We start from the raw sequence: 19,937 nt of genomic DNA on the forward strand, positions 1-19,937 counted from the left end.
TTTTAGTTTTTTAGTACCGTATGATCGAAAAAAAAACGGCGTCCAGTTGGCTGGGAAATGAACATCAATGGCATTTACCATATAAATGTATAATGTATAAATTACATATAAAATGACAGCGATCTTCATTCCATAGCCATCGCTGACGCCGTTTTTTCTCGATCATACGGTATATTATATACTATTTATTATGATTACTAAATCGGAATTAAAATATGACTCTAAAAAAATTAAATTAGTATTAAGAATTTAAGAAGTCTTTGAACAAATGAGAGAACTGCATATTTCTTTTTCTGGTCTCCGGTAGTGCCAGTTAGATTCTTGTTTTTATGAAACGTAAATTGTGCATGTTATTCGTTGAAAAAGACAAATGAACGAATCGTAAGAGTCAATTCAATGTGAGAAATTGAATCGTGTGATTCGATTCACTAAAAAGAATCGTAATGCCCATCACGGTACGCCCATCACTACTCGCTAGCTCGTGTGGCACGGCCTTGAATTTTTACTCCTTTATGCACTTAAAAAATCACTTCAAAAAAAGAAAAATTGCAGGTGAAGTGCACGATCCCACCGAAATTCCACCGTCGATGGCCGCAATGCCCGTGCATAACCGACAGGTAAAAGTAATTCGTAATCTGTATATCCCTCTCTCTGTCGACCGCTCGTCTCGATTCAGTCTGCGGCCGCGAACTTCGAAATGACTCAGTCCAGTTACATTTAAGCCTATCGACGCGAGCAGATCTCGTTTTTCCCGTCCTTCCGCGCTTTCAGTTTATTGTTTCGCGTTTTTTTTTTCGTTCGCTAATAAATTCATCCCTTAAAAATGCCGCGATTTTTGGTTTAGCTACAGAATAAATTAGAATCGTCCATAATTGATTAATGACAGATCGAAACAAAAGAATCGCGACCGTTACTGAAACGAAAACATCACGGTAATCTTGATGAAGATGACACCGCAATGCAATCCGGTGTTGCATTACACGAAACAGCCGCTTCTGCCGCAAAACAATCAGGTGGTGGTGCTGAATTCGTCGACAACGAAGAAACTGCAGAAAACCGAACGGAAAAAGCGGAAAAACAGGATCAAGTGCGTGATCGTCGGCGACAAACAGGTGGGAAAAACTTCTCTGGCAGTGTCCTACAGCAACGATAGTTTTCCTAACGAATACGTACCCACGGCGTACGACAATTATAACGGTAAGTACCGTGTGCGGTGGAAGTTGCGGTTATTTTGCTCTGGGAAAAGAGCGCACTCGGTTTTTGCGGTGAAAAGCCATCAAAACAATTCAAACAGATCTTCAACTTTTTACCGATCATGATTTGGTATTCTATTATTATTATTTCAATTCTTTAAGTTATTTAGCTGAAAAGCAAACAATATTAACATTTACAATTTTCAGAGTTGCGGAAATAGTCAAAACTGTGCCAAAATTCGAAAACAGACGCGTCTAAAACCGTTAAACTGCTTCTTCAAGCTCAAAGAAATAAAAAAGCATAGAGAATAGAGACGCTCTAACATACCGTGTGTTTTGCGTCTTGTGGCTTGTATCCGCGATCATAGGGTACTGATTCCTGATGAATAAATGTTTCCCATTACATTTTAGAGAAAAACTTGTATGGAAACTTTTTGCCCTTGGTCCAATCTATCGCCATACGAAATTTAATTTAAATCGGACGGTTTTTTGATTTGATTAATTGATGAAGGGGTTTCGTAGAGCACGAAACGTCGAAAGTTAATTATGATTTGATTAATCATAAAGACTGTGATGTTATGAACTTAATAGTTTATAAAAATATTTAAAAGGTATTTTTAGTTTAAGTTGCGTTGGCATGAAAATGTTTCTTTTTAGTATCGAATTTTTTTCTCAATCATTCTGTGTACTTATATCAAGATGATCTTTAACAATTACTTACAATAAATATGTGTTATCGTTTTGTATGATTACAAATTATTACAAATTATTTGATAATAAGAAACCAATCTGTATATTTTATTAATTAAGCACATTTTAGGAATTAGTATCCAAACACCTTTTTTTAATAATCATCTCTTGAATTCTGATGAGTAATATCGTGGTCTTATTTATTTTTAGTCAAATTTCTGAAAATTATTATTATTTGAATGTAGCTATTATTACATTCTTTACTTGTTACATTTATCAATATTCTGGAATTAATAAGTTAATTAGTATTTATTATATTACTAACACTAATAAAGATTAAATTTCAGTGTAATTATTTATTTCAAAAGTATGCCTAACATGTTTTGGTTCATAAGAAGTATTCTTTGAAGAAAACCAACGTAAAATGATATATTTTCTGATATTATTATATGTAACTTGATATGTGCTGTACGTCGATACTAGTTTTGTACCTTTTGTTAACATTTTAATGCGTTTTTTTGTTAATACAACTATGTTAAGAAAAATATGTGCCACGGCACTGTTTGGAGGTATGATAACAATTTGGGTCTCGGGTGTTATTAGTCCTTGTATTCTTTAGTCATTGGTTCAGGGAGATTGAAAAGAAAAAACATGAAATTTTACTACAATATTGTATTTATGGTTTGGTAGTATTCAATTGTTTTTGGTTACTTCCTGTTTTACCGGAAATGACTACAATTTTTAATTTTTAAATGGCACCCTCGGTATATTTTTACTTTATTCGATAGAAAATGACACTCTGGGGTGATGACGGCACCCCAAGACTGACAGGTAAAACGTTAGGTGTAGACGAGGCTTACAGAGTGATTTTTGCTTGGTTCCTTTTTTTCAAAGGCCAACTGTGATGACGGAACATTTTTTCGCTTATACGGCATTTAATCTCATACGAGGTCTAATATAAAATGATTTAGTATAATCGAAAAAAAAAAACGGCGTCAAGATGGTTTGGAAACGGCCCTCATTTCCAAGCAAACTTTGACACCGTTTTTTTTTTCGATCGTGTGGTATAATTGTCTTATTTATAACTATTAACTATACACCTCCACATCAACAGGAATTAAAGCCATAAGTTTGCGTTTTTCTTAAAAATGGCAATATCCTGCGGATACTTAAGCTCATTTTAAAACCTTAGTCGATCTATGTTTGATCTAGGGACGTCCTATGAATATCTATGAGGAAAACTACGTAAAACATATCGAAGAACTAACTCATTGCCATTCTCAATCTGTCGTCACTTTCTTGTTTCGTATGAAACGGCAATGAATGGCACGGCTGCACTTTTACAACCATATAGCTTCCAGCTAATTGTCGATACAAAGGTTACTGCACTTGCAGTATTCGTTGCAATAAAAAAAGCATATGGAATATTATATAACATGTAAGTTAAATGAGTAGATATTTTAGAAAGTGATAATACTGACAATACACCGACCGATACTTAATTTTCAGGTAATTTAATGTTCAATATATGTTGCTCTAGTGAGTCGATTTTGGTGATTTTTTAAGCAATTTGTAGCTACATTATTTGAGATCTGTCTATTATACAACCTATGAACAACATGTTTTTGCTTGTGTTCCTCATAAACACACCTATGAAATAGAGTTTATTGTTTTTTTTTTAATGTCATGGAAAAATATTATTATTATTATTGTTTGTTGATTGGCAGTTACGCAGGAGAGATGGTTAAATTTTGACTGCAAATTCACAAAATTGAAAATATTTCAAAAACGGTAAGGTTTAAGTGTAATAAACCTTAATCAAATTTACCTTTATTTTAATCGTAGAAACTAAAAATGTTATAATATACGGGGTGTTTTCCATTTAAAAAAATACAACTTTGATATTTATTATTTATTTGGGACACTCTGTACCTTTTGAAATAATTTTAAATTGTAGCTCTAATAGTCCTTCAACGAACCCAAAACTTACAATTTGTAAAAATCTAATCGTTTAGCTACAATACTCCGTGTCGTATGTGGTGAACAACCCTGTATATACAGGGTGAGTTTCCTACGATGTTCTCTATGGGTATCTCGGAAACTACTGGAGATAGAGAGTCGGTTAAATGGGGAAAGAATTGCAGTTTTGTGGGGTCATAAATATGCGCCTTTCAGATTTTTGAAAAAGTTCATGGCTTACTAGATATTTAGAAAAAAACAAATTTCGGCTATTTAAAAAATTTTCCCTAATTCCATTATAAGCTATTTTAGACAAAAAGTTTTCAGATAAAAGTTGTAGATAATCACATCCTTAATGAGATTTTGTCCTCCGTCTTTTTCTAAAGCCTGTCATTTTTGACATTTGACACAAACATATGTTTTTTTTAAATGGAAACCATAGTTGGCCATGACTTTATAAAAATTGCCATTTTTTAAGCTTTTCAGCGATATAAGCTATAATATGTTTTCTTCGAAAAATTATCGAGTTATAACCAATTCTTATCATTTTTAAATACTTTCACTTAGTTAACCATGGAAACAATCGTCTTTGCTCTTATAAAGGTGCTGCCACATCCAAACTTTGTAAATTAAAATAAACAAAAATTGTAAATATGAATTTTTCAAATGAAGAAAAGCGTGTAAGATTATTGGTTCAACTTTTCTTGACCATACATTTTCGAGGATACGTTGACCGGTGAATGTTATGTTTTTTAGAGAACGATTTTGATAGACTTGTTAGAAAAGTTAAATTTAGTTATAGCCAATTCTTATTTCTCTTGACTAATTTCACTTAGATTGCATGGCATTTTTATTCTTTTGTGATTTATAACTTATAAAAAGTCAGAATATATTACTAAACGGTTCTTTAGAATTTACATTACACAAACTAAAACTTAAAAAAATAATATCGCTGCAGTCGAGTCACTGCATACACTTTAAGTTATTTTAGAAAATGTTCAAAAATTCCATGGTTTTGAGTTACATCTTTTTAAAACTGAATTATTACCTATTCTCACAAAAGGACCGGTTGATTTAATTAAACTTCTCTCGTACCGCCACTTCGAGTGCCTCTCGTAATTCATAAGTTCTTTTGCAAACCTTATTTTTAACCATACCGCATAAAAAAAATCTAAAATGGATAAGTCAGGTGATCGAGGAGGCCCATGCAATTAGTCCACCTCTTCCTATCCCTGAGTTTATATTATTATGATATCAATAATTTTTAACATTTCTTTCATTATGCGGGGGAGGGGGGGGGAGAGCATAATGAAAGTCATTTTGGAAACACTCTATTGATGCGCGAGTATCTACACGCTTTTCTTCATTTGAGAAATTCATATTTACAATTTTTGTTTATTTTAATTTATAAAGTTTGAATGTGACAGCTTCACATTTCTGAGAGTAACGGCGATTGAACTTGTTTCCATGGCTAACTAAGTGAAATTGTTTAAAAAATGATAAGAATTGGCTATAACTCAGTAATTTTTCGAAGAAAACATATTATAGCTTATATCGCTAAAAAAACTTAAAAAATGCCGCTTTTTATGAAGTCATAGCCAACTATGGTTTCCATTTAAAAAACATATGTTTGTGTGATATGTCAAAATGACAGGCTTTAGAGAAAAACAGAGGACACGATCTCATTAAGGATGTGATTATCTACAACTTTTATCGGAAAACTTTTTTGTCTAAAATAGCTTATAATGGAATTAGGGACAATTTTTAAAATAGCCGAAATTTGTTTTTTCAAAATATCTAGTAAGCCATGAACTTTTTCATAAATCTGAAAGGCGCATATTTATGACCCCACAAAACTGCAATTCTTTCCCCATTTAACCGACTCTCTATCTCCAGTAGTTTCCAAGATACCCATAGAGAACATCGTAGGAAACTCACCCTGTATATATAAAAAGTAGCAAATACCAGTATATAATATAGTTAGCAAAATAATCGCTATATTTACCGAAAATATCGATATATTTTGTACATCCTTACTCTACAATACAATTAGTCGGTACATTAGATAAAATGCTAATTCTGACCTGCATAAGTACAACCCAAAAAATTACCCGTGGCGGCTTATTAACTCCAACCAGTAAAATTACCGGAAAAAAACGTATAAAAGAAGTACGTAAGTACCATGCAAGCGAAAAAGAAAACCGTTTATCAGTTAAACGCAGCTGCAGGTGTGTTAAAGCGGAGAATTTGTTGAAAATAACTCGCTCCAATTTATGCCATTATTATATTTAACACTCTTTGTTAACCTTCGTTAACGCGACCTCAATTCGCATTAGCCTTTGTAAATATATACCTATTGGCAGTATTCCTGCTCATAAAAAAAGAACTTTAATTTAAATGGCAAAAGCAAATTATATTTAGAAATTAGAGATTAGTTCCTTATACACTCACCGTCAGGATATCTAAAAATTTTCATAGATTTTAGCTTCAATGAAACTGACAGCTGAGAATACTGATCAGACCCCGCCTTTAAAGCCTGGTTGACACGGTCAAAGTGTAGGTACTTGGACTTGGACTTGGACCAAGTCAACCAATAAATTAAAATACCTATATACATATATGTTGCGCGTGTTTCACTTTTACGCTGTTTGTATGGTAGGATTGGTAGGTATCAACTGTTTTACCAAAGTGGAGTTGGACGGCTTTGTAGCATCCAATAACTCAGAACCCAGAGGTGGAACTCTGTAACTAAATAGCGATCGGTAGCGATGAAGAATTCTGTCGCTTGCCGTTTAGTTTCTATGGCCGAGGTCAGTATTCTTCATCGCTACCGATTGCTATTTAGTTACAGAGTTCCACCCCAGCCTACTACTGTGATGATAAAAAGCCTTCCGACTCGACTTTGATAAAACAGTCAATACTATAGAAATACTTGAAGCGTACCGGGTGGCCAACTAAGAATGGACGCCGGCTGTATCTCAGAAACTACTTATCGTATAACTTTGGGAAAGAAATTATAATAAGTAAATCGACTAAAAGAAATCGCTGGAAATTATTTTCAAGTTCGAAAAATGTCCGCTAGGGGGCGTTTCTCTGATAGCCAATCAGAAAACAGGGGTTTTCTCAAAAATATGCAGGTGAACAGGTATTTTAAATATGACTATTGTAATCATCGAGAAATTTGTATTTTTTTTATATATAGTATTTTAATCTCATAAAATAAAGTGGTGGGGGAAGATTATACTTGCTTTTATTAAAATAAGGATAACTCTGGTTTGGGCTAGCCGATTTAAACAAACTAGGGCTCGTTTAAAAGAGTTTTTCTTCCTTAATGATCTCCAGTATAAATTTTGTTTCCATATTTTTTTTTTCGTGGTAGCTAGAGGGCGCTGTTTGACGTCATAACAAATTTTACGCTTTTGCATAAAAAAATTAAATAGGAGGCTATATTTCTGTTTGCACAGTTAAATAGAGCACAAAATTTCCAAAAAATCAGCGCAACCCGCAATTTTCTATCTTCTCTCTAACGGGAGATATTAAGAAAATAAATCGTATTAGGCTGTCGCCTAGGATTATACAGTCTAAAAACAAAAAGAGGTAAATTGGTTACGTTAAAATATTAAAACATATATTTTAATTTCATTTTAATACCATTTAATTGTTATTTATCCATGTTCGTTCTTGATTCGATACCATAAATTAAAACCCAGGCATATTGAATCCAATGACCTAGCTGGCCATGGAAAATATGCCACTCCAGCTCTATCTACTAAAGTAAGTGGTATCCAAGAAGCATCAACTGCATCAACTACACCAACTACACTCATGCTGATGTAATTGCAACAAATGCAATTTTATCATGATGGATCCCCTAACAAAATTGGCAATTCGTCTCTTAGAAATTATGGATAGTTTATTATTTCATTCAGATGATTAAAAAAGTCCAATCATTCGCCATCCTAGAATTCCTGCCTAAAGATTTACCGATCAACGGAACGGTCTTGGTGCTGAACTACTTGCATCAAGGGTAGATTTGGACCAGTAGTGCATATTGAAAAGTGATCCAAAATGACCTAACCAAACGACATAAACTTTAATATAATAATAAGTAACACAAACAAGAAGTAAAACACAAAAATAAGTGAAATCAAGAACGAACTTGGATTAATAACTAAATGACGTTACATGAAATGAACCCCTAGTTTTCGGCCATACGAAATTCGGCCGTTTTCTGTTAAAAGCAATATGGCGGTACAAAATTCTTGGAAATTTTAATAAAATTATTGATTGTCCGATTTTTGGACATTTTAAGCTTAGAACTACCTACGTATCATTAGCCAAGAAATTCGTAAAAATTATATTGATGGACGATAATGTTACATAAACACGTTTAAAAACTTATGACGTCATTTTTTTAACAAAACGCCCTAAATTCGGATCATGCATCCGAAACTGAACTTAATCGTTTTGATATTTTGACGTAATCAAGTTACCTGTTTTTGTTTCCTAGCCTACTACTATAATTTTTAGTATATTTGTTCTCTTAATATCTCTGGGTAGGGAGAAGATAGAAAGTTGCGGATTGCGCGGAATTTTTGGAAATTTTGTGCTCTATTTAACTCTTTAAAGAGAAATATAGCCTCCTATTTAATATTTTTCTGCAAAGGCGCAATACCTCTTATGGTGTCAAACAGCGCCCTCTAGCTACCACGAAAAAACTTATGGAAACAAAATTTATACTGGCGATGATTAAGGAAGAAAAGCTCTTTTAAACGAGCCCTAGTTTATTTAAATCGGGTAACCGAAACCAGAGTTATTCTTATTTTAATAAAAGCAAGTTTAACCTTCCTCCACCACTTTATTTTATGAGATAGAGCAAAATACTCTATATCAAAAAAATTATAAATTTCTCGATAATTATAATAGTAAAATTTAAAATACCTGTTCACCTGTATATTTTTGAGAAAAACTCTGTTTTCTGATCGGCTATCAGAGAAACGCCCCCTAGCCGACATTTTTCGAACTTGAAAATAATTTCCAGCGATTTCTCTTGGTCGATTTACTTATTAGAATTTTTTTCCCAAGTTATACGATAAGTAGTTTCTGACATACAGCCGGCGTCCACATTCTTAGTTGGCCACCCGGTACAAGTGAGATGCGCGCTGCATTATTATAAGTAGTTATATGGCAGCATCCAAATGTACTTTGTTCAAGTACAGGGTGTCCCATTTTGGTTGAAATCATACGGTATCTCCGTTATTAGTGAAGATAGAAGGGTGCGGTTTGCACAAACCTGTCTCACTTTTTTGTCAAACGGAAGATGCCGTAAACAAAATTTTCATAGGCCTCTTCGTTTCCGAGCTACAGGGTCTTTTTGAAAGTTTTGCAATTTGGGACACCTCCTGTATCTCTGTTATTGTTAAAGCTATCGAGAAGGTGAAAATTGTTTATTGTAGAACTTTTTACGTAGAATACAGTGGCGTAGTCTGTTTTTCTACCAAAAAAATATTTTTGAAAATATGAACTAAAGTGATGTTCAAAAATATATATCACTCTATATTTATTTTCACTATTTACTGCAATATTTAAAAGATTTTATTAAAACATCATATTTATTAGTAGGCCATGATTGATAATAAAAGAAACTAAAGAATTATTAAAAGTATACTGCTATCTGTCTCTTGTTTTATTTTGGGAGCCGCTAATAAATTCTTTATACATATATTAGGGAAACTTAACTCTCTACCGCTATTTGTAAATCTTGGAATACGTGTATACATAAGAATAATCTATCGTATCGGAAATTTTAGATATTCCTTTAGCTAATTTACGTGAAATATACTTTCAGCAAGATGGGGAACATTCCCCTCATAACTATGGAAATATTAGAATACTGTTAAATTATTATTTTTCAAATCAATGAATTGGAACCAATGAACGCATATTGATAGCCTCCTCGATTCCCGGATTTCGCGGTTCTCGATTTCTGATTGGGAATTTTTGAAATACGAAATATATCGTAGGCACTACAACAATGTCGAACACCTGAAAAATGCTTTAATAATTCAAGATTTAGATATTTGCAAACCCATCCCGTTATAAAAAAAGAAAAAATATATTCACAGTTTCAGTGGTAACAGTTATTTCAAAAGTAAAATATATCAATCCCAAATAAATTTTAATATGTGTATGACTATTTTAGTAAATACTATTTTGATTTTTTGTTATTTATCACGGCCTACTAATCAGAAAATGATATATTTTAAATATTGCAGTAAATAGTGAAAATAAATATAGAGTGATATATATATTTTTGAGAAGCTCATAGCAAGACAGATCATATGATTTATAAATATACAGGGTGTTCCATTTGAAAAAACATAACTTTAGTTCATATTTTCAAAAATATTTTTTGGTAGAAAAACAGACTACGCCACTGTATTCTACGTAAAAAGTTCTACAATAAGCAGTTTTCGCCTTCTCGATATCTTTAACAATAACAGAGATACAGGGGGTGTCCCAAATTGCAAAATTTTCGAAAAGACCCTGTAGCTCAGAAATGAAGAGGGCTATGAAAATTTTGTTTGTAGCATCTTCCGTTTGACGAAAAAGTGGGACAGGTTTGTGCAAACCGCATCCTTCTATCTTCACTAATAACGGAGATACCCTATGCCCATACAGCACGTCCAAATGAAATTACGTTTCTACAAGGGAGACACTTGAGATACCAAGTATGTTAAAGTGAACTCAAGTGTTCATCTATTTCTAACATATACATATGAGATACACGCAAGTTTATATTGATAGAATTGTGTGATACAGTGTTTACTAATTATATACCGTATGCACTCAAGATTCTAAAGAGTTTTTTGTAACGTAACAAATAATTATTAAAATGATGAAATCTGACGTCGGTATATGAGACATACAATGTATATGTCATATGTATGTGTGCTACTTCGTATCATAGTTGTGCCTATAGTACACACCTTGTAAAAATGTGACGTATACACATAATATAAATTTCTATATAGACACTTTGTAATAGTGTACTGTTGTGTCTACATTCTAGCATGAAATGAAGGTGTGCGCACGCGCGGATAGCCTCAGCGTAGATACACCGACTAAGTGTATCTTATGTGTTCTCTCTCCTTTCTCCTTTCTAGGAGTGGTATGTGTTAGCAGCCATTATTGTTTTATCATTCGGAAGCTCTATATAAATGTTCTGTTTGTGTGTAGTTTAAAAGAGATTTTAAGGTAAGCACAAGTTTTTAATTATCTTGCTAAGAGTATTATTAATATTATAGCAGCGACTCTTCCCTTACTCGATACCCAATTTACCAAATTTTGACTCCAATGAATGAAAACTCCAAATATTCTCGTATAATGATAAAGAGGTTAAGTCTGCAATATAATTTTTTTTAATTTGGTAATAATAAAAATCTAAATGGACCAGAGAAAGAAAGATTTAAACACTTCAAAGAACTTCTTACACTGATATTCGGTAAGTTATTGATGGATTAATATACAGGTATGTTTAATATTCAATAAAATAATTCTAAATTCGTTCATAAGTAGTTTTATCTAGCCAAGATGTATATACGAAGCAAAATACATACGTATACACGCAGTAGTCACAACTGCAATGTGTAAACAGAGTTTAAACGTAATACACAAGCACTGTGTATCCTACGGCACACTGTGTATCCCTTATTTTGTGTATACGTAAATGCTATACTGTGGCTACATTGTGAAGCGGACGTTTAACCTTTGTGCATACGTGTTGAACTACAATGTGTAAACGTATCATATTTACATCGGGGGAATTGTGTCACCCTGTGTCTACATCTAATAATGTAAACACATCGTAAATGTGATTTGATGTGCTATATGGGTGATTTCAACCAAAATGGGACACACTGTACATTTTAACACGGTCAAAGTCAAAGTGTACTTTGCGCATCTCACTTGGAAGCTGTTTGGATCGTACCAACTGATTTAAAATCGGTTGATACGATCCAAGTGGCGTCCAAGTGAGACGCGCGCTGCGACCAAGTGTATTTGATCTAAGATTTGATCCAAGTGCACTTTCACTGTGTCAACGAGGCTTTAGGATACTTATACGACGCACTGTATTAGATTAATTAGAAAAAATATAATTTATTTGAAGTTAAGCGTGTAACGAAACACGATAAACGAAACGTCAATGTAACTAGAATTTCGTTTTGTTTTGAAACAAGTAATAAATTTACGGGTGGATTACAGATGACAAGAATTAAAGAAATATATACGTAAAACGTTTGTGTTTACTCATATGACGTATTATAAAGATATGTAGGTAAACGCACAAAAATTCGAATTAGTTACGTTTGTTAGGATCAGTAAAAACAAAAAATTAATTAAATTAATTTGAAAAAACTAGAGATTAAAACAAGGGATAGCTTTTCTCGTAAGCCTATCCTATCCTATATCCATAGATATCACAAATGTCCAGAGGCAGGCAGAAATAATGGCCATCCACCAAGTGTGGAGGAAATAATAAGACAGGAAAGAACACACCGTTCAGTTTAGCAGTCAGAAGAAGATCACAATAGATCTGAATAGGTCACAGTGAAACAGGTCCATAGTCCATAGCCACCTCAAAATCGAATCTAATACATATTATATCTTGAAACTTATACATAAGTAGTTATACATACCTTAATATGGAACGAATCGAGGAAATGGTACGTGGGAAGAACTACAGATATAAAATAATTTTCCAGTCTTTTCGACTGACTAAATCAAATAATGATAGAAAATATAATCTACTTGGGAGCTAAAATGACTATACTGTACCGGGTGCGCTTCTAAAGTGGCTCATCCCTATAACTTTTTTATTTTTCGATATAAAAAAACGAGATTTGGTATGTTAGTATATGACATAAATTAGGGTTGATTGACGTATTTAATTGTTTTTGGTCAAATGCTCAAATCGTATTTTAACCATATCTTAATTTTTTCAAATGGAACGAGGGTGGCTTATTAGCATATTTGGAAAAAGCATTTTTTACGAATACATAATTTGATACCACACACTTGGTATTTCGAGTCAATTTTTCGTTACGAACCGCAAGTTAAAATTTCAAAAAAACCATATGCTAAAATGTCAAAAGTTGACATATGATATGTCATTCTATTGAGAGTGTCGTTTTCTATCGAATAAAGTAAAAAAATAAATACCGAGGGTGCCATTTAAAAATCAAAAATTGTAGTCATTTCCGGTGAAACAGGAAGTGACCGAAAACAATTGAATACGTCAATCAATCCTAATTTATGTCATATACTAACATACCAAATCTCGTTTTTTTTAACTGAAAAAATAAAAAAAGTTATAGAGGTGAGCCACTTTTGAGACGCACCCGGTATATGTACTTATGTTACTAGAATATTGTTGTTTGTTATTCTTTAAGGATATACACATAAATATTAAAAAAAAATAAATGAATGGTCCAATGGTCCTATACTAGGCATTTTGCTCGATTTTACCCTATGTCAAAATTGCACATCTGCACCTGGTATAATACAGGTAAATTTTAAACGAAAAATGCGGCAGCGGCAACAGGCTACAACAGGTCTTCTCGTCTTTCGATTGCTCTCTTCTGCCTGATGGCCTGGCATTTCTTTCAAGGGTCTTTGGACGTTCTCAACTGAAACCGAACGCTCAAACACCTGTTCGAGGCTACCAGTGGCGTTTTATTTTGACATTTTGGACCGGTTACAGATGACCAGAGAAACCAAGACAAGGAGATACCTTATTAAACAAAATAAATTTCACCCTTTTATTGCTACTTCTTTTTGTTTTATACTTGCTTTACTTTTTCGTATCCGAATTATAATTTGTTAGCCCAGTAATGGGATACGTCCAATGCTTTCCGTTTAGCCAACCTTAGGTCGTCGAGGGTACATCTTTGGGTGCAAGCCGGACGTTAAAGAAGATGTTCCATGTTCTGAAAGGCGCCGCAGTCGCATTTGTGGTCATTTTTGTCCGGCAAACCCCATTTAATTAGATTGGATTTTACTGGGGCCACCCTAGTTCTGATACAGCCCAAGTAGCATTTTTGGATACATTTTAGGTAATGTTTCTAATAGTTGTGTCTGTTTCTTGACAAAATATGGAAACGGTATGCCACAAATAGGAAACATTTTCGAAACCTATATATTTTATATGGCTTTATTACATGTGTTTCCAATATGATGGCACTAGCCGTTTCCTGAAATGTTTCGATGCGGAATCAAAATTTTTAGAGGAAATGTTTCGAAACATTTTCTGCAATATGTGTCCAAGATGTTCCTGTTTTCAGCAGCCACTGTTTCTAAATGTGAAGAAACAAAATACCAAACTAAAATAGTCTATGTCTGTGTGTGGATTTCAAAATGAAAACAACCATCAACAATGTCAACTATGTCATAATTTTTTTGTCTTAAAATCTTTGTTTTTAGGTTTTCTGCACAAGAAATGTCTGGCAACAGCAAATTCATCGTTTAATTTTGTAAATCAATCAAAAAATCGTTTAATAATATACTTTCATATTTTTAATGTCCCTTCTATATATCATTATTATTTGTTGCCATAAAATATTTTTATTTTAAATATAGATTTTTGTTTTTATTTCTATATCATGGTTCTGAAGATAAAAATATATAAATCAATGTAAGTAGAACGCGTTCTTATGAGTTTAAAAGCTCAACAGCCGATAAAAATATATTTTTTAGTTAAAAACGCTATCACTAGCCAACATGGCGGAATTTTTAGTTCATTATTTTATAAAACGGACATGAGTCGGACACAAATCATCTACATTATATCATATTTGTGTCTAAAAAGAGAGAAACTCTTGTTTCGAAAATGAATCGATTATAAATGGAAACCTTGTTTCCAAAATGTTTCGATTTAGCGCTATCTGTGTAGAAACGTTGAACTAGTCATCTGTCAACAGCGCCAATCAAAACTTCTGGTCAAAATAATTAAAAAAAAACATTTTTATTTACTTAATATAACACTATTAAAGCATAAAAACATGTATTCCATTGTGGAAAAAAGAGAAAAAAAAAACGTTTGCTGGTAACATTTTTCTTCGGTTTCCTGTTGGGTATATGGTATTGGCTGTTATTACATTGATTCCTAATTCCTAAAACAAATCATCTTTGTAATTAATCATTTAGTAATCTATACTAATATATAAAATCCTTAAGTGACTGACATACTGATTAATCACGATCCTGCTCAAACCACTCAACGTAAGAAGCTCAATTTTGGCATACAGGTTGATTCTAGGGTGTAGAGGTTCGATAAGAAGGGATTTTTCGAATCTCAAATTCCAAGAGGGTGAAACCACCCCTCAAATATAACAATATTTTTTAATTAAAAAACGGTCAAGTTTTCCAAAAAACGCTTGAACACATATATTTTATTTTGTTTTTTTACATATTTTAAGATTTTTTAAAAATGTATACAGGGTGTTTCGAAGAATCTGGTCATTGATTAATCACGATCCTGCTTAAAGCGATTGACGTAAAAAGCTGATTTTTGGAAAATGGATTGACTTTAGGGTGTAGAGGTTCGATAAGAAGGGATTTTTCGAAACTCGAGTTCTAAGGGGGTGAAACCACCCCTAAAATATTAGAATATTTTTTAATTTAGAAACCAGTGAGTTTTTCCAAAAAACTCTTAATCACGTATATTTTATTTTGTTGTTTTACATATTTTAAGATTTTTAAAAAATTTATACAGGGTGTTTCATAAAATATGACCAATGAGTAATCACGATTCTGCTTAAACTGTGTGACGTTCAAAGCTGATTTTTGGCAAATGGATTGACTGTGGGGTGTAGAGGTTCGATAAGGAGGGGTTTCTCGAACCTCAAATTCCAAGAGGGTGAAAACGCCCCTCAAATATTACAATATTTGTTATTTAAAAAACGGTTAGTCTTTCGGGAAAACGCTAGGACACGCATAATTTATTTTGTTTTTTTACATATTTTGAAATTTCTTTAGGGTGTTCCAAAAAGTTGGGTAATTGATTAACCACGATTCTGCTTAAACTGCTTGACGTAAAAAGGTTATTTTTGGCAAACGGATTTTTCGAAAGTCAAATTCCAACGAGATGAAACTACCCCTCAAATATTACCAAGTTATATAACAATATCGCCATATTGTTTTCTCATGCTGACATAAATGTGAGAAAATTTTATCCAGTTTGTATGTTAATGGAAATTCTTGCTTTGCTTTATCATCACCATTACAAATGATTAACTCGACGTGAACGAAGTCGCGGGTATACGCTAGTAAATAATTATAAAATCGCATAAGAAAAATATTTGTATTTGTACTCACCATATGTCCTTCCTTCTGCTTTTGATAAAACACTTACATAATAAATATCTATTATATGCGAGTTTTCCCAAACAGATATAGCGAATCTAACTCCGCCACACGATGTTTTCGATCTCTTTGATCACTCAGATACCTACCCTTGTCAAATGGTTCGCGAAAAAGGGAAATAAATCACAAAAGAGGGTGACCTGATCTCTCCCTGGCAAATCCCAAATCTAAACAATATTCCGCACATCCTGGCCCTTTCACTTCAATCCCTGTAGCCGGGTAGATAAGCTTAGTAGGCAAATAAATGCTGCCATAGGATATTCAGCCCTTTACGAAGGTTTAAGGTAACGAATTCGGTGCTTACAATGCGCCAAAACACCTAAAAGAGATTTTAGATCCGCCCAAACATGTAAAAGTGAGATTTCTTTGAAAATCGGCCCGAAAGTTTTGTCGTTTAGAGTACCTTTAAACTTTTAATGGTTAGTGTTTTATTGGTTTATTATACTGTTAAGGGCTTTTTTCAGTCGTCGATGTTATTAGAATATACAGTGCGTGCAGAAATTTCTTAGGTTAAAAAATTCCTAGACACCAATTTTCGTCCAATTATTGACGTTACTTCAGAAATTATTAGGAAAAAATTGAAATAAAAATTAAACTTCTACACCCTGTATCTCCGAAACTTAGCATTTTAGGACATACATTTATATGAACTTTTTTTACTTATTTTTATCTGCAGAATATGCTGCCGAAGTTTCCGGAATACAGTTCGGACCACCCTGTATAATGGTAAAAAGTGTCCAAGTATATTATTTGATCCAAATACACTTTGACCGTATCAACCAGGCTTAAATGGTATGTAAGTAAAGTTATCATTCGTTAACTGAAACCAATGCAGTTTATTTTTAATTTGTCCCATTCCTATATCTAATCTTTTTTAATAACAAATATCGTTTTAGTTAATCACATTTATGACTCATAATTTTTTTTCAAAAGCCGGAAACTTACTCATAACGAACAACACAAAAAAAGAGCTACAACATTTTCAAGGCTGATGAAAAAAAAATATAAAACGCCAAATAATTAACTTGCGCTTTCATAAAAAGAAATATTTAACCGCGGGTAAATATTGATAAAAACGATAAGACTATGTACAGGGACATATAAATTAACTTCAATACCGCCAAAAGAAAACAAATATTTTTGATAAGACATCAAGTGCTTCTGTCGGATTTCAAGATTGTGGCTTAAAAGCAGCATAGAAAAAATTGTATAAGATTGCAACAATATTGTTAAGTATATTAGGTATTAACCTAATAATATAAGGATTATTTGTTTACGTGTTTTTTTTGTTTTAGCGGCGCGCTCCCCTACGCGTTGCTCTACTACGCGAAATATTTGTCATTGGATGCATTTTTACAAATAACGTAGAGCCGGGTCCACATATGTAGCATCTTCGTGTATCATATCTCCATCGCGTTGCACCAACATGTTTCATGATCGCTAGTTTGGACGAATTAACGCGATCATATGGTACACCTTTGTGATACCGTATCTGATACATGCCAATCCGAATTTTGGCGCGTATCTTAACACTGCGTATCGGATACACGTATCACGATCTGTTATTTGGACGTGTTTTGATACAGTATAACGATACAATTGACCTGATACGCCGTGACCCGTCTTGAGGCGGTTTTTCTCCGATCATCAAAGGGGCATTGAGGGTTCGCTGAGAAGAATTGATGAACATGATACGACGATACAAGGTGATTTGTTGTACCGTCCATATACAATGATACGCACGCTTGTACGCTGGTACGTATGAATTTTATAAGTATGGACGCTTACTTTGGCACGATATGCATATTCAGTCGACACAGCCCAAATAAACGTCCATATTTACGATACAAGCTCTTGATACGTGATACATGATCCTGATACAATAGAGTGCTACATATGTGGACCCGGCTTAGCGTGTGGGAAGGTGGCCGAAGCCGCAGTACATAATTCGCCAAATGCACGTAGTGTCTGGGACCGGCTTTAGAGAAATACACACAACCAAACTTATATGGAACCACTCTTTATTTCTGACTGAATTTCTTGCAAGGAGGAAAATTGGTATACGACTTTGAGATAAGGCTTTTTGTTGTAAATAAACATGATAATAAAGAATAAACGACTGCTGCAATTTATTTTCTTTTGAATTTTGTGTTCAGTAGTAAAATCAAGATTGTCCGGTAATTTTTATTCGATTCAAAAAAATAAAAAAATGCCTCATGTTGTATAAACATATGTACAGGGTGGGTCAAATTCGACGCTTTTAAATGGAAACAACCTTTTCTATAGGAGATAGACAAAAACTAATATCGGTGTCTGGAGCTCAATTTTTGTCAAAAACATGATAGTGAAAACCGCATATCGATATCTGTTACGGTTTCGGAGTTACGGGGTGTTTTTCAAAAATATGCACTTTTAACAAATCGCTGTAACTTTTTTGTTATGGAAAATTTTGTATTTTTATGAAAATTTCACACCTCTACTTTTCAACCAATAACATGCTTTAATGTTGACTAGTTACCATGGCAACTGAAAAAATTTCCGGAAATTTTTTCGAGGCGCCACGAAACTTTAGTGGAAATTTTTGACAGTTGAAAAGGTAAACATAAGATCTACAATCATAATGTGAATGAACTACAATGTCTATATATTGAAATATTACCCATTTGAGTTTTAGCATTTGATGTAACTAATTAAAAATATAATAATATTTGTTAATATTATTAACAAATTGAAATTATTTTAAAAATGTCATGTTGGATTAATATTTTTTTTTTCAAATTTAGGTGTGAAATTTTCTTACCGAATACCACGCAAGCTTAAATTATTCCTGGAAATTTTCTTTCGGGCACGAATATTTTAGGATAATTTTCAAAATATTCGTGCCCTCAAAAAAATTTCCGAAAATAATTTAAGCTCTTGTGATATTATAAGTGAAAACATTTCCAAAGCACCTTTTTACGTAGAATTTAATGGTTTAAGTATAATTTTTTTAAAATTAATAATTTAAGAATTATCAACAGAAAATTTGATTTTTTATATGGGACACCCTGTATATTTTTAATTTATTGAAAATAATTTAAAATTACCTTTCCAAAAATATAACACACTTGATATTTTGCTTGATTCCTCTTCGAGATATAGAGTATATAAAAATTCGCCCGCTTTAAATAAGTAGGCTTTGAACGGCACCGGCTGTAATGCAAAAAAAATCTAGCTGTGAGCATCACTTAAAACGAAAATAATATTTGCTATGAGAGATGCAGAATTTTATAACAATTTAAAATATATTTAACCAACATCAACACATTTCAACTACATCTAATAACAATAAAAATAAATAGCAAACCAAGACATGAGATTTTGCTACAGTTGTTCGACATATCGACCGTCTTCTGTTATGGACAGACGGGACAGTTTTTGAACATTTCTCGCGGAATTCATTAACTCAGTAGGTGTGAAAGATACCCTCTCATAACTGCTAAGTATTTCTAATTCTGGTCTAGATTATAAGGAAAAATAAGGAATTTTTATTCTTCCGCAAATATATCCATAGGATTAGATCCATGGCACTAAGTCAGGCGGCCTCGACAGGCCTCTGGGATCTTGGTTAGCTATTCAAATATTCTTGAAATTGGCTGCAAAAATTTGCTGATAAGTTCAGCGTTCAGAGGC

At 33.1% G+C, this 19,937-nt stretch overlaps 1 protein-coding gene across 1 annotated transcript in view; it reads left to right on the top strand.

Annotated features, from left to right (window-relative positions):
* The first annotated feature begins 667 nt into the window (after positions 1–667).
* Positions 668–19,937, top strand: part of LOC115877766 (cell division control protein 42 homolog) — an 88,409-nt gene continuing 69,139 nt past the window's right edge. The window contains exon 1 of the mRNA XM_030894077.1: positions 668–1,197. Within this exon, the coding sequence (XP_030749937.1) occupies positions 942–1,197 (256 nt within the window). The 5' untranslated portion in view covers positions 668–941. The remainder of the gene's footprint in view (positions 1,198–19,937) is intronic.

Source organism: Sitophilus oryzae, unplaced genomic scaffold (assembly GCF_002938485.1).
Source record: "Sitophilus oryzae breed Bouriz unplaced genomic scaffold, Soryzae_2.0 scaffold_1498_pilon_pilon, whole genome shotgun sequence".
NCBI classification, from domain to species: domain Eukaryota; kingdom Metazoa; phylum Arthropoda; class Insecta; order Coleoptera; family Curculionidae; genus Sitophilus; species Sitophilus oryzae.